The sequence below is a fragment of the Bison bison genome, unplaced genomic scaffold (genome assembly GCF_000754665.1).
Source record: "Bison bison bison isolate TAMUID 2011002044 unplaced genomic scaffold, Bison_UMD1.0 scf7180017864381, whole genome shotgun sequence".
Lineage (NCBI taxonomy): Eukaryota > Metazoa > Chordata > Mammalia > Artiodactyla > Bovidae > Bison > Bison bison.
The window spans coordinates 1,852,954-1,865,493 of record NW_011494953.1 but is presented as its reverse complement, the minus strand read 5'-3'; the positions used below and the strand labels follow the sequence as shown (position 1 = coordinate 1,865,493).

The window sequence follows — 12,540 nt, the reverse complement described above, 5'->3', positions numbered from 1 at the left end:
ACACCCAGCATACAGGGAGGTACACTTACTGTGATGGAATAACCAGCCAAATAGGCTTCTGCTGACCTCAGGGTTGGGTCCTGATCAAATGTTAAGAATTTAGGGAGCCTGTCTTAAGAACTCTATGGAACTAAAAACTTTCTAGCTATAAAAAAGTCTTGACTTCATGAGGGGAAATATGAGTACGACTGAGACTACTCCACTCCCTAGCCCAATACTTGTACCTTTGTTTTTTTTTTTTTTTCTATGGTTTTGGATTGGCTTGTCCCTTCAGATTTTCAGCTCAAAAATTTTGGTAAGGAAAGAAAAGAAAAACAAAAAAAACTTTAACCCATGTATTATCTCTTCATATTAATATAACTAATGGTAAAATTTTGATATATTTCCTCCAAATTTTTGTAACTTTTCTTAGTATACTTGTAATCTCAGTAAGAAATATAATTTTTCCTTTTACCTCATCACTTAAAATTCTTTAGTGTTGACTTTCTCATGTCCTTAATCTGTTATCACCATTTTCAACAGCAGAAAAATAGTCCTTTAAAATGATATACTATATTTTACTCAACCATTTAAATTGTACATGTAAATTGTTTCCAATCTTTTGCTGCTTTAAATGAAAAGGACCATTGGAACATTATGAACATGGTATTTTCTCTACTTTGGATTATTTCCTTAGAATTTAGTTCCAATTGTGTAGTTTTTAAAGTACGTAAATTCTGCAAGTAACATAACAGACACAATTAGTCATAATTAGTGTATATTGACCAATACTTGTCAATTGAGAGATAGTATAGGATGTGTAAGCTTTGGAGTTGTGAATTTGGGTTTACCTCATCTATAGTTTTCCTTCAAAATAAGAAACTCTAGGTTTGATCAGTTCTAGCATCCTTTTATGGACCAGTGCGATAGAGATAATAGAAGACTTCTAGGAATTAGAATGACTTCCTTGATCCTGGGCTCTCCCACCTGACTTTTAAAAATATTTATTTTTAATTGGAGGGTAATTACTTTATAATATTGTGTTGGTTTCTGCCACATATCAACATGAATCAGCCATAGGTACACATCTGTTCCCTCTCTCTTGAACCTCCCTTCCACCTCCCACCCCATCCCATCCCTCTAGGTTGTCACAGAGCATGGATTTGAGCTCCATACAGCAAATTCTCACCATCTATTTTACATATGATAATGTATATGTTGCAATGTTATTCTCAATTCGTCTCATCCTCTCCTTTCTCTACCGTGTTCACAAGTTTGTTCTTTATGTCTGTGTCTCCTTGGGTGCCCTGCAAGTAGGTTCATCAGTACCATCTTTCTAGATTCCATCTATATGTGTTATTACATATTTGTTTTTCTCTTTCTGACTTACTTCACTCTGTAAAACAGGCTCTAGGTTCATCTACCTCATTAGAACTGACTTAAATACATTCCTTTTTATAGCTAAGTAATATTCCATTGTTACATGTACCACAGCTTCTTTATCCATTCATCTGTTGATGGACACCAAGGTTGCTTCCATGTCCTGATATTGTAAATGGTGCTGCAGTGAACATTAGGGTACATGTGTCTTTTTCAGTTATGGTTTCCTTCAGGGTATATGCCTGATTGCTGGGTCATATGGTAGTTTTATTCCTAGTTTTTTTAGGGAACCTCCATACTGTTCTCCATAGTGTCTGTATCAATTCACATTCCATCAACAGTGCAAGAGGGTTCCTTTTCTCTACACCCCCTCTAGCATTCACTGTTTGTAGATTTTTTTGATGGCCATTCCGACCGGTGAAAGGTGACACCTCATTGTAATTTTGATTTGCCTTTCTTTAATAATAAGCAATGTTGAGCATCTTTTCATGTGTTTATTAGCCATCTGTATGTCTTCTTTGGAAAAATATCTCTTCAGGTCTTCTGCCCACTTTTTGATTGGATTGTTTGTTCTTCTGGTATGGAGCTGCAATAGCTGTTGATATATTTTAGAGATTAATCCTTTGTCAGTTGTTTCATTTGCCATTGTTTTCTTCCATTCTGAGGGCTGTCTTTTTACCTTGTTAATAGTTTCCTTCACTGTGCAAAAGCTTTTAAGTTTAAGTAGGTCCTATTTATTTATTTTTGTTTTTATTTCCATTACTCTAGGAGGTGGATCATAGAGGATCTTGCTGTGATTTGTGTCAGAGTGTTCTGCCTATGTTTTCCTCTAAGAGTTTTATAGTTTCTAGTCTTATATATAGGTCTTTAATTCCTTTTGAATTTATTTTTGTGTATGGTGTTAGGAAGTATTTTAATTTCAGTGTTTTACATGTACCTGTCCAGTTTTCCCAGCACCACTTATTGAAGATATTGTCTTTTCTCAATTGTATATTCTTTTTTTTTTTGGACTTGATTCTGCTTACTGACTTCTTTTATTTTATTTAACTTTACAATATTGTATTGGTTTTGCCATATATCAAAATGAATTGGTCACAGGTACGTATGTGTTCCCCATCCTGAACCCTCCTCCCTCCTCCCTCCCCATACCATCCCTCTGGGTCATCCCAGTGCATCAGCCCCAAGCATCCAGTATCCTGCATCGAACCTGGACTGGGGCATACACACTGAGGAAACCAGAATTGAAAGAGACACGTGTACCCCAATGTTCATCACAGCACTGTTTATAATAGCCAGGATATGGAAGCAATCTAGATGTCCATCAGCAGATGAATGGATAAGAAAGCTGTGGTACATATACACAATGAAGCATTACTCAGCCATTAAAAAGAATACATTTGAATCAGTTCTAATGAGGTGGATGAAACTGGAGCCTATTATACAGAGTGGAGTAAGCCAGAAAGAAAAACACCAATACAGTATACTAATGCATATATATGGAATTTAGAAAGATGGTAACAATAACCCTGTATACGAGACAGCAAAAGAGACACTGATGTATAGAACAGTCTTTTGGACTCTGTGGGAGAGGGCGAGGGTGGGATGATTTGGGAGAATGGCATTGAAATATGTATAATATCAATTGTATATTCTTGCCTCCTTTGTCAAAGATAAGGTGCCTATAGGTGGGTGGATTCATCTCTGGGCTTTCTATCTTGTTCCATTGTTTGTTTTTTGTTTGTTCCATATATTTGTTTTTGTTCCAATGCCATACTGTCCTGATGACTGTAGCTTTGTTGTATAGTTTGAAGTCAGGAAGGTTGACTCCTCCAGTTTCATCCTTCAGTCTCAGGATTACTTTAGCTATTCAGGGTCTTTTGTGTTTCCATACAAATTGTGAAATTATTTGTTCTAGTTCTGTGAAAAATATCATTGGTAGTTTGATAGAATTGCATTGAATTTATAGATTGCTTCAGGTAGCATAGTCATTTTCACAATATTGACTCTTCCAATCCAGGAACATGATATATCTCTCCATCTGTTTGTGTCACCTTTGATTTTTTTTCATCACTGTTTGATAGTTTTCTGCATGCTGGTCTTTTGTCTCTTTAGGTAGACTTTCCTAGGTATTTTATTCTTTTAGTTGCAATGGTGAATAGGATTGTTTCCTTAATTTATCTTTCTGATTTTTCATTGTTAGTGTATAGGAATGCAAGGGAGTTCTGTGTGTTAATTTTACATCCTGCGATATTACTATATTCATTGATTAGCTCTAGTAATTTTCTGGTGGCATCCTTATGGCTTTCTATGTATAGTCTCATTTCATCGGCAAACAGTAAGAGTTTTACTTCTTTTTTTCTAATCTAGATTTCTTTTATTTCTTTTTCTTCTCTGATTGAGAAGCAGCCAGGACTTCCCAAACTACACTGAATAATAGTGGCAAGAGTGGGCACCCTTGTCTTGTTTCTGATTTTAGAGGAAATGTTTTCAGGTTTCACTGTTGAGAATAGTGTTTGCTCTGGGTTTGTTGTATATGGCTTTTATTATGTTGAATATTTTCCTTCCATGCCTACTTTCTGGAGAATAGTTTTTTATGATAAATCGGTGTTCAATTTTATCAAAAGCTTTCTCTGCATCTGTTGAGATGATCATATGGTTTTTATCTTTCAATCTGTTAATATGGTATATCACATTGATTTGTATATACTGAAGAATCCTTGCATCCCTGGAATAAAGCCCACTTGACCATGATGTATGATCTTTTAAATGTGTTGTTCAATTCTGTTTAGAATTTTTGTATCAAAGTTCATCGGTGATATTAGCCTGTAATTTTCTTTTTTTGTAGCATCTTTGTCTGATTTTGGTATCAGGGTGATGGTGGCCTCATAGAATGAGTTTAGGAGTTTCTCCTGTCTGATTTTAACTTTGAAGTCTGAGGGGATTCAGATGAACGTAACAAGCTTTTTCCCCCCCTTTTTTAGGGCCACATTGTATGGCATGTGGGATCTTAGTTCCCCGACCAGGGATGGAACCTACGTCCCCTGCAGTGGAAGTGTGGAATCTTAGCCACTGGACTGCCAGGGAAGTCCTGCAACAAACTTTTTTGAGTCCTACTATATGCTCTGGTTCTGGGCCAGGTACAGGTAACATAAAGAAAGAAGACTTAGATCCGGTCCTCAAGTGCTTGTAGCCTTGAGTGTGAAAAATGCTACAACAGAAGTAGATACAGATGCAGAAGAAGTGACTTTTAGGTAAAACTTCAAAAAGATGAGAACTGATATAGGTGGTTTCTAAAGGATGAAAAGTTCACTAAAGAAACAACAGGCAGGCTGCTCCAAGCAAGGCAGAGAAATATGGGGAAATGCTAGGATTTCAGTCTTTATGGCTGAAAGGTACAAAGAGAACAGTAGCAAGATGGGGATGGCACAACAGAAGAGGGGTGACACTATAGTGGCTCTTTGGCTTTAACGAAAGCTTAGATTTCATCTTCTAGGTTAATGTTTCAAAAGGTCAATAGGAAAGACGATTTTAGGTACAACAATACAACAATAAGGCGTGTATTTTAAAATTAATATTATAAAAAGACATAAATAGTGCATCACACTGATTTCGTAAGTGTTATTGCCTAGGATGAAGCTATTTAAAGAAAAGAAGTCTGTAAAGAATCATGAAGAATACAAGCCAATTGAGTAGCAAAGTACTTTTTTTCCATTATGGAGTGCCTTAGGGAGTTTTAAGCAAAGCGGTAGCATGAACTGAGGTTTTAGAAAGCTCCCTCTGATGTAAAGGATAAATTGTAAGGTGAGAGCAATGGTAAGGAAACCAGTTAAAAGACTGTTGCAGAGATTCAGGAGAAATATGGTCAGAAGCTGAACTAGGTAGAAAGGAATGAAAAAGATTTAAGAGATATCTAGGATATTGGGACCAAGGGTTGTAGAGACTGACTGATCATGGGAGAAGAGAAAGTAGAAATCAGTCAGATCACTCGCTCAGTCGTGTCTGACTCTTTGCGACCCCATGAATCGCAGCACAAGCCAGGCCTCCCTGTCCATCACCAACTCCCGGAGTTCACTCAAACTCAGGTCCATCGAGTCAGTGATGCCATCCAGCCATCTCATCCTCTGTCTTTCCCTTCTCCTCCTGCCCCCAATCCCTCCCAGCATCAGAGTCTTTTCCAATGAGTCAACTCTTCGCATGAGGTGGCCAAAGTACTGGAGTTTCAGCTTTAGCATCATTCCTTCCAAAGAAATCCCAGGGCTGATCTCCTTTAGAAAGGACTGGTTGGATCTCCTTGCAGTCCAAGGGACTCTCAAGAGTCTTCTCCAACACCACAGTTCAAAACCATCAATTCTTCGGCGCTCAGCCTTCTTCACAGTCCAACTCTCACATCCATACATGACCACAGGAAAAACCATAGCCTTGACTAGACGAACCTTTGTTGGCAAAGTAATGTCTCTGCTTTTGAATATGCTATCTAGGTTGGTCAGAATTGGATAATTCCTGACTTGTGGTTTGAAGACTGGAGTGGACAGAAGGAAAAGAAAGAGGAGGTTTTTGTTAATGTTTGTGTGAATGTCAGGAGATGGAAAGTAGGAATGGAACCATTAATTTTAGTTTGGGGAATGTTGAGTTTGGGACCACAGATGAACACTATGATATTGTGGGAAATAAAAATAATGAAAGTTTCAGTTCAAGGAGATGAGAACTAAGTGATACTTAGAAGCAAAGGTACCTATAAATTCACAGCACAGACTCTGTGCATGAGGGATAAATGTTAGGGATAATCACTACTTTTTGTTGCCCTGAATAGGGGAAAGGTCTTGCTAGATGTTTGATTATGTGTGTTTCAAGTGGGGCTTAAGTTACAACTTTTTAATGTATCTCCTTTTAAGATTAAGTTACTGGACCAAAAGAGGCATGATTTGTAAAGCCTGTAAATACTACTGTTACGAAGCCCATAAATATTGTTAAATATTCCCAACATAGACTACCAGACACCAACATATAAAGAAATGAATCTATCTTTGTTGTGAGATTAGCACAGGACATTTTTCTTTTCCAGTGTGTAAGATGGTGGTATGGTTCAGTCCCTAAGTCACGTCTGACTGTATGACCTCATGGACTGCAGCATGCCAGGCTCCTCTGTCCTCCATATCTCCTGGAGTTTGCTCAAGTTCATGTCCACTGAGTTAGTGATGACACAGGATTAATAACGGATCTGCACTCTTTATTCTTTAAAAGTAAGTTGGCTGGGCTCTGGTTCTAAGGGAAATGCTGTAAAGCCTGTGTTGTTGTCTCTGGAGAGCTTGAGTGGGTGGTTGGGCCATGTCCTACCACATTGGCTTGCTTGCCTGTTGGGGAGCAGGGCATTGCAGCAGCATTCTCTCAGCCTCAGTATTTGGTAAACAGAGGCCCCAGTGAGAAGAAATTTGCCAAATTGGCTGGCTTCATCAGTATCATGAATAACATTCAGAAATAGTGATTTAAATTCACTACCCAACTATAGTTGAATCTACAGTCTACCCAGGGATTTATACCCAGGGTCAACTTGCAATCATGCTGGGAGAAACTGACTGCAGAACCTTGTTGACAAGCTACATAAATACAAAGAAAACATTGTGTGATGTGATTCTTATGGTCCAGGAACGAAAGGTACCTCATCATGTTGTCCTTGGTGCAGCCAGTCATTTTTTTAAACTTTATGCTCACAACTCACATGCTTGAATCACAGACCTTTGAAATAGAACTCAAAGCTGCTGCATCTGACATTATCAAATAACTTGTGGAATTTGCTTATACCATGAGAATTTCTGTGAATAGCAACAATGTTCAGTCTTTGTTAGATGCAGCAAACTAGTACCAGACTGAACCTGTGAAGAAAATTTGATTTCTTTTCTTGGCTGTGCTGGGTCTTTGTTGCTACATGTGGGCTTTCTCTAGTTGCAGCTAGTGGGGGCTACTCTTTAGTTGAGGTAAGCAGGGCTTCTCATTGCGATGGCTTCTCTTGTTGCACAGCATGGGCTCCAGGGTGCTTGGGCTTCAATAGCTGTAGCATGTGGGTTCAGAACTTGTAGCCTGCAGACTCCAGAGCATGGGCTCAATTACCCCATGGCATGTGGAATCATCCCTGAGCAGGGATCAAACCCATGTCCCCTGCATTAGCAGGCAGATTCTTAACCACTGGACCCCAGGGAAGTTTGTGTGTTGATTTTTTTGAAGAACAAGCTGATGCTTCAAACTGTCTCAGTTTAAGTGTGCTAGCAGAGTGTCTAGACTGTCCCGAATTGAAAGAAATAGCAGATGACTTTATTCATCAGCATTTTATTGAACTGTATAAAACTGATGAATGTCTGCAACTTGATGCCAAGCGAGTTACACATCTCCTCAACCAGGACACTCTGACTGTGAGAGCAGAGGATCAGGCTTCCCTGGTGGCTCAAACAGTAAAGAATCCACCTGCAATGCTGGAGGCCTGGGTTTGATCCCTGTGTTGGGAAGATCCCCTGGAGAAGGGCATGGCAACCCACTCCAGTATTCTTGCCTGGAGAATTCCATGGACAGAGGAGCCTGGCGGGTAACAGTCCATGGGGTCACAAATAGTCGGACACAACTGAGTGACTAAGCACACAGCACACAGTCTGGTGGTTAAAATATGGTGAACCTAATCGGCAGCCATTTATGGCTGACATCCTTGTTATGGGCTTCCCTAGTAGCTCAGCTGGTAAAGATCCGCCTGCAATGCAGGAGACCCCAGTTCGATTCCTGGGTCAGGAAGATCTGCTGGAGAAGGGATAGGCTACCCATTCCAGTATTCTGGCCTGGAGATTTCCATGGACTGTACAGTCCATGGGGTTGCAAAGTGTCGGACACGACTGAGTGACTTTCACTTTTTCTTGTCAAAGTCAGGTTTCCACTTATAACAAAGAATTTAAGTAAAACAGTACAAACTGAACCACTTATTCAAGATAATCCTGAATGCCTTAAGATGGTGATAAGTGGAATGAAGTATCATTTCCTGTCTCTAGAAAATTGAGAAGAACTGGCAGAAGGCAAAAGGCCCAGAAGAAGGAAACATGACTACTGAATAGCCCTATTTGGAGGCTCCCAACCACAGTCTTGTAGATATTTTTTAACCCAACGTTGAAAAGAGAAGCATGTTCTGCATAAGCCTGGGAATGAGCCTATAACTTCAAAATACTCTTTTGACGTCTTTGCTCTTATAAATGGCCCATACTTAATGCTCTTCTGTATACCCAACCCCAAATTTTTAGACTTCTAGTGAAAAATTAAGTAATTGGGGAAATAAATATCAATAAAACATCCTCATTTCATCAATTATTACTTATTCCCTACAGCTAATACCATTAGAATTCCATTACAATACTAATTAATATTTCTATTAAAAGTATCAGCCTTGGACTTCCCTGGTGGTACAGTGGATAAGAATCTGCCTGTCAATGCAGGGGACATAGGTTTGATCCCTGGTCCAGAAAGATCCCACATGCTGCGACGCAACTAAGCCAGTGCATCACAACTACTAAGCCCATGCTAGAGCCTGGGAGCCACAACTACTGAGCCTGTGTGCTGCAATGACTGAAGCCTACCCACACTAGAGCCTGTGCTTCACAACAAAAGAAGCCACTGCAATGAGAAGCATGTGCTCTGCAATAACTAAGTTAATTGTCTTTATTATTTTTAATATTAAAATAATTGGGGAAGCTAATTTTATTGTAAATTATTATTAGTTACCTTGAATCTTCCAAAGTGAACATTATTTCATTATTCCATTCAAGTAGACTGCTTAATACTAAGTACTGTATAGCAACTGTTTCAAAATTCTTAACATTTTCAGAGATGTTAAAATGGTTTTAACTATCACAAATGGAATCCATTTGTGTGTGTCCTATAAGGGCCTAAAATGATTATTTTCACCTAACTGATCTCCTTCAGAGAGGGCAATTTAAGCAGTACAATTTAATTTAATTATCTAGAATTAAGTCAGTATCCTTATAAACTATTATTTTTACATATTCCTTAGATATAGCTGGCGAGAGGCAGCAAATATTTGTATTAATTGCTGAGTAGAAAATGATAAGAAAGAAAATCTTATTTTTTCTAGTAGATAAATCTTGGATTGCTATACTAAAGTGAAATGATATTGTTCTTGTCTTTGTCCTTTCAGGAAGCCTGCTGAGTCTCCTCTCCCCTACCTGCACCTGTTTTTAAAGTTTTCAAGTGCTTAAAGATAACTTGAAGATAACTAAAAGATAATTTACCTGAATCCAGTGCTCTGTTCTCTTAGTATTGGTGTTTTCAAATTGTAACATGGGAATGACTTATGATATTAATGCCTAAATGCCTAAGTTGAAAAAAAAAAAATAAAAACAAGGTACAACAGCTTTTAGTTCATGCTCAAAACAGAGTTGTTCCCTCCTCTATGGACCCTTAGTACTTCCCTTAGTACATTTATTTTAAAATTTTGCACTTTCATTCCTTTCTCCCAAATTAGACTTGAGCTCTCTGAAAGTGTTGTTTCTTATTCGTCTTTACAGCATTAGAAACTGATGTCTGGCATATTGTTAGTGCTTGATTAATATTAATTGAATATATCAATGAATCAAAACATAGGGATATAAGAACACGCAATATTTATTTATTGAGAGTCTCTTGGTCAGCAAGGAGATTAAACCAGTCAATACTAAAGGAAATTAACCCTGAATAGTCATTGGAAGGACTGATGCTGAAGCTGAAGCTCCAATACTTTGGCCACCTGATGCAAGAGTCAAGTCATTGGAAAAGACCCTGATCCTAGGAAAGATTCAGGAGGAGGAGGGGGCAACAGAGTATAAGATGGTTGGATGGCATCATCAACTCAATGGACATAAGTCTGAGCAAACCGAAGGGGATTGTGAAGGACAAGGAAGCCTGCTGTGCTACAGTCCATGGAGTCCCAAAGAGTCAGATATGACAGTGACTGAACAACAAAAACAATGGGAGAGTACTAAGGGTACGTAGAGGAGGAAACAGTTCTCCAACAGGCCAGAGTTATTTAGGGCATCCCTGGTGGCCCAGGGGTAAAGAAGCCAATGCAGGAGATGCAGGCGACATCCCTGGATCAGGAAGATCTGGAGAAGGAAATGGCAACTCACTCCAGTATTCTTGCCTGGGAAACCCCATGGCCAGAGGAGCCTGGCGGGCTACAGTCCATGGGGTCACAAGAGTCAGACAGGACTTAGCGACTTCACAACAACAATATTTAATACTAACGCCAGACACTGCTGTTACATACTTGCCTTATCTCATGTAAACCTTGTAACAAGTATTAAATGTGAGGAAACTGATCCTCCTGGTTATTTGCCAGACTGCTTAGGTTCAGATTCCAACTCTACCACGTGTTTTCTTAAGCACGTGACCTTGCTTAAGTCATAACCCTTCTTTATTAGTAGTAGTGGTAATACTCTGACTTGCTGACGCGATTCAAGCATCCTGCACACTGCCTCAAAATCGTGTCACCCTCCTGTCCAGTTTCTTATGGCTTGACTCTCAAGACTGAAAGATCTGGTGACCTTGTTAATACTGATACCTTTTGGAGCTAATGTTAGCTTTCATTCTGAGGTCAGTTGGCTGAGGAAAGGGATAAACAGCTGAACATTACCCCTTATCCGGAGAAGGCAATGGCAACCCACTCCAGTACTCTTGCCTGGAAAATCCCATGGATGGAGGAGCCTGGTAGGCTGCAGTCCATGAGGTCGCTAAGAGTTGGGCACGACTGAGCGACTTCACTTTACTTTTCACTTTCATGCATTGGAGAAGGAAATGGCAACCCACTCCAGTGTTCTTGCCTGGAGAATCCCAGGGATAGAGGAGCCTAGTGGGCTGCTGTCTATGGGGTCACACAGAGTCGGACACGACTGAAGCGACTTAGCACCAGTAGCAGCAGCATACCCCTTTATCACAGGCTAGTTCCTGAGGAAAAAGTCCTGCCTTTCTGCCCATTTTCGCTGCCCGGCTACCTGGACTCACCCGCGCGGGTTGCAGATCCGTCGATAGCCGGGGGGCGCCTTCCCGCCGGCCGCGCAGAGCCCAGATCGAGCGAAGTCCCGCGGTGCAGCTCCTCAGCATGGCTTCCAGAAGTAAGGGAGCTGGCTCGCGCCAGCTGAGGTAAAAGCTGACTCGCACACGCAGCTACCCACCCGCCTGCTCTTCCTCTTTAACTGAGGCGCTGTGAGGGCGGGGCCGTGGCGCGCCGGTGGGAGGTGTCACGAGTCGTCGGAGGGGCGAGGTGGGAGAGGGGCAGTGGGAGGGAGGGGCGTGAAGGCAAGCGCGGCGTCGGTTAAGGCCTTTAGCTGTCCTCCTGCGCCTGAACCTTTTCTGGGGAAACTGTTTAGACTTGTGAAGGCCACTGGACCGAGGGGAGAGCGGCAACAGCGGCCGCGAGGCCTGGGGAGGGCGAGGAGGCCAGAAGTGCGGGTCCGCGACTATGGCTCAGCCCCCCAGCCCCGGCACCTAAGCTGGTGAGGATTCGCTGGTCTTTTCCCCATCTCTTGCTGCTGCTGCGGCCGCTGCTAAGTCGCTTCAGTCGTGTCCGACTCTGTGCGACCCCATAGACGGCAGCCAACCAGGCTCCTCCGTCCCTGGGATTCTCCAGGCAAGAACACTGGAGTAGGTCATCTCTTGCTGAAGTGAAGTGAAGTCGCTCAGTCGTGTCCGACTCTTTGCGACCCCATGGACTGTACCTTATCATGCTCCTCCGTCCATGGGATTTTCCAGCAAGAGTACTGAAGTGGGGTGCCATTTCCTTTTCCAGAGGATCTTCCTGATCCAGGAATCGAACCCAGGTCTCTCCCGCATTGTAGGCAGACGCTTTACCATCTGAGCCACGGGGGAAAAGTCTGTCCTGTTTCCTAATAGTTCTCCCTCCCGCCTCTGGTGGCGCTAGTGGTAAAGAACCCGCCTGCCAATGCAGGAAACGTAAGAGACGCAGGTTCCATGAAGGAGGGCAAGGCAACCCACTCCAGTATTCTTACCTGGAGAAAGAATCCCATGGACAGAGGAGCCTGGTGGGCGACAGTCCATGGGGGCGCAAAAGAGTTGGACATGACTGAAGAGACTTAGCACTGCACTGCTGGCAGCTGACTTAAGCCCTCAGGCGGGTAGGAGCGCACACAGAAGATTGTAGGA

The 12,540-nt window shown here is 41.4% G+C and overlaps 1 protein-coding gene across 1 annotated transcript in view; it reads right to left on the bottom strand.

Annotated features, from left to right (window-relative positions):
• The window catches only part of THEM4 (thioesterase superfamily member 4), a 49,061-nt gene extending 37,483 nt beyond the window's left edge, over positions 1-11,578 (bottom strand). Inside the window, exon 1 of the mRNA XM_010857469.1 lies at positions 11,383-11,578. Within this exon, the coding sequence (XP_010855771.1) occupies positions 11,383-11,481 (99 nt within the window). The 5' untranslated portion in view covers positions 11,482-11,578. The remainder of the gene's footprint in view (positions 1-11,382) is intronic.
• Between the last annotated feature and the right edge of the window lie 962 nt (positions 11,579-12,540).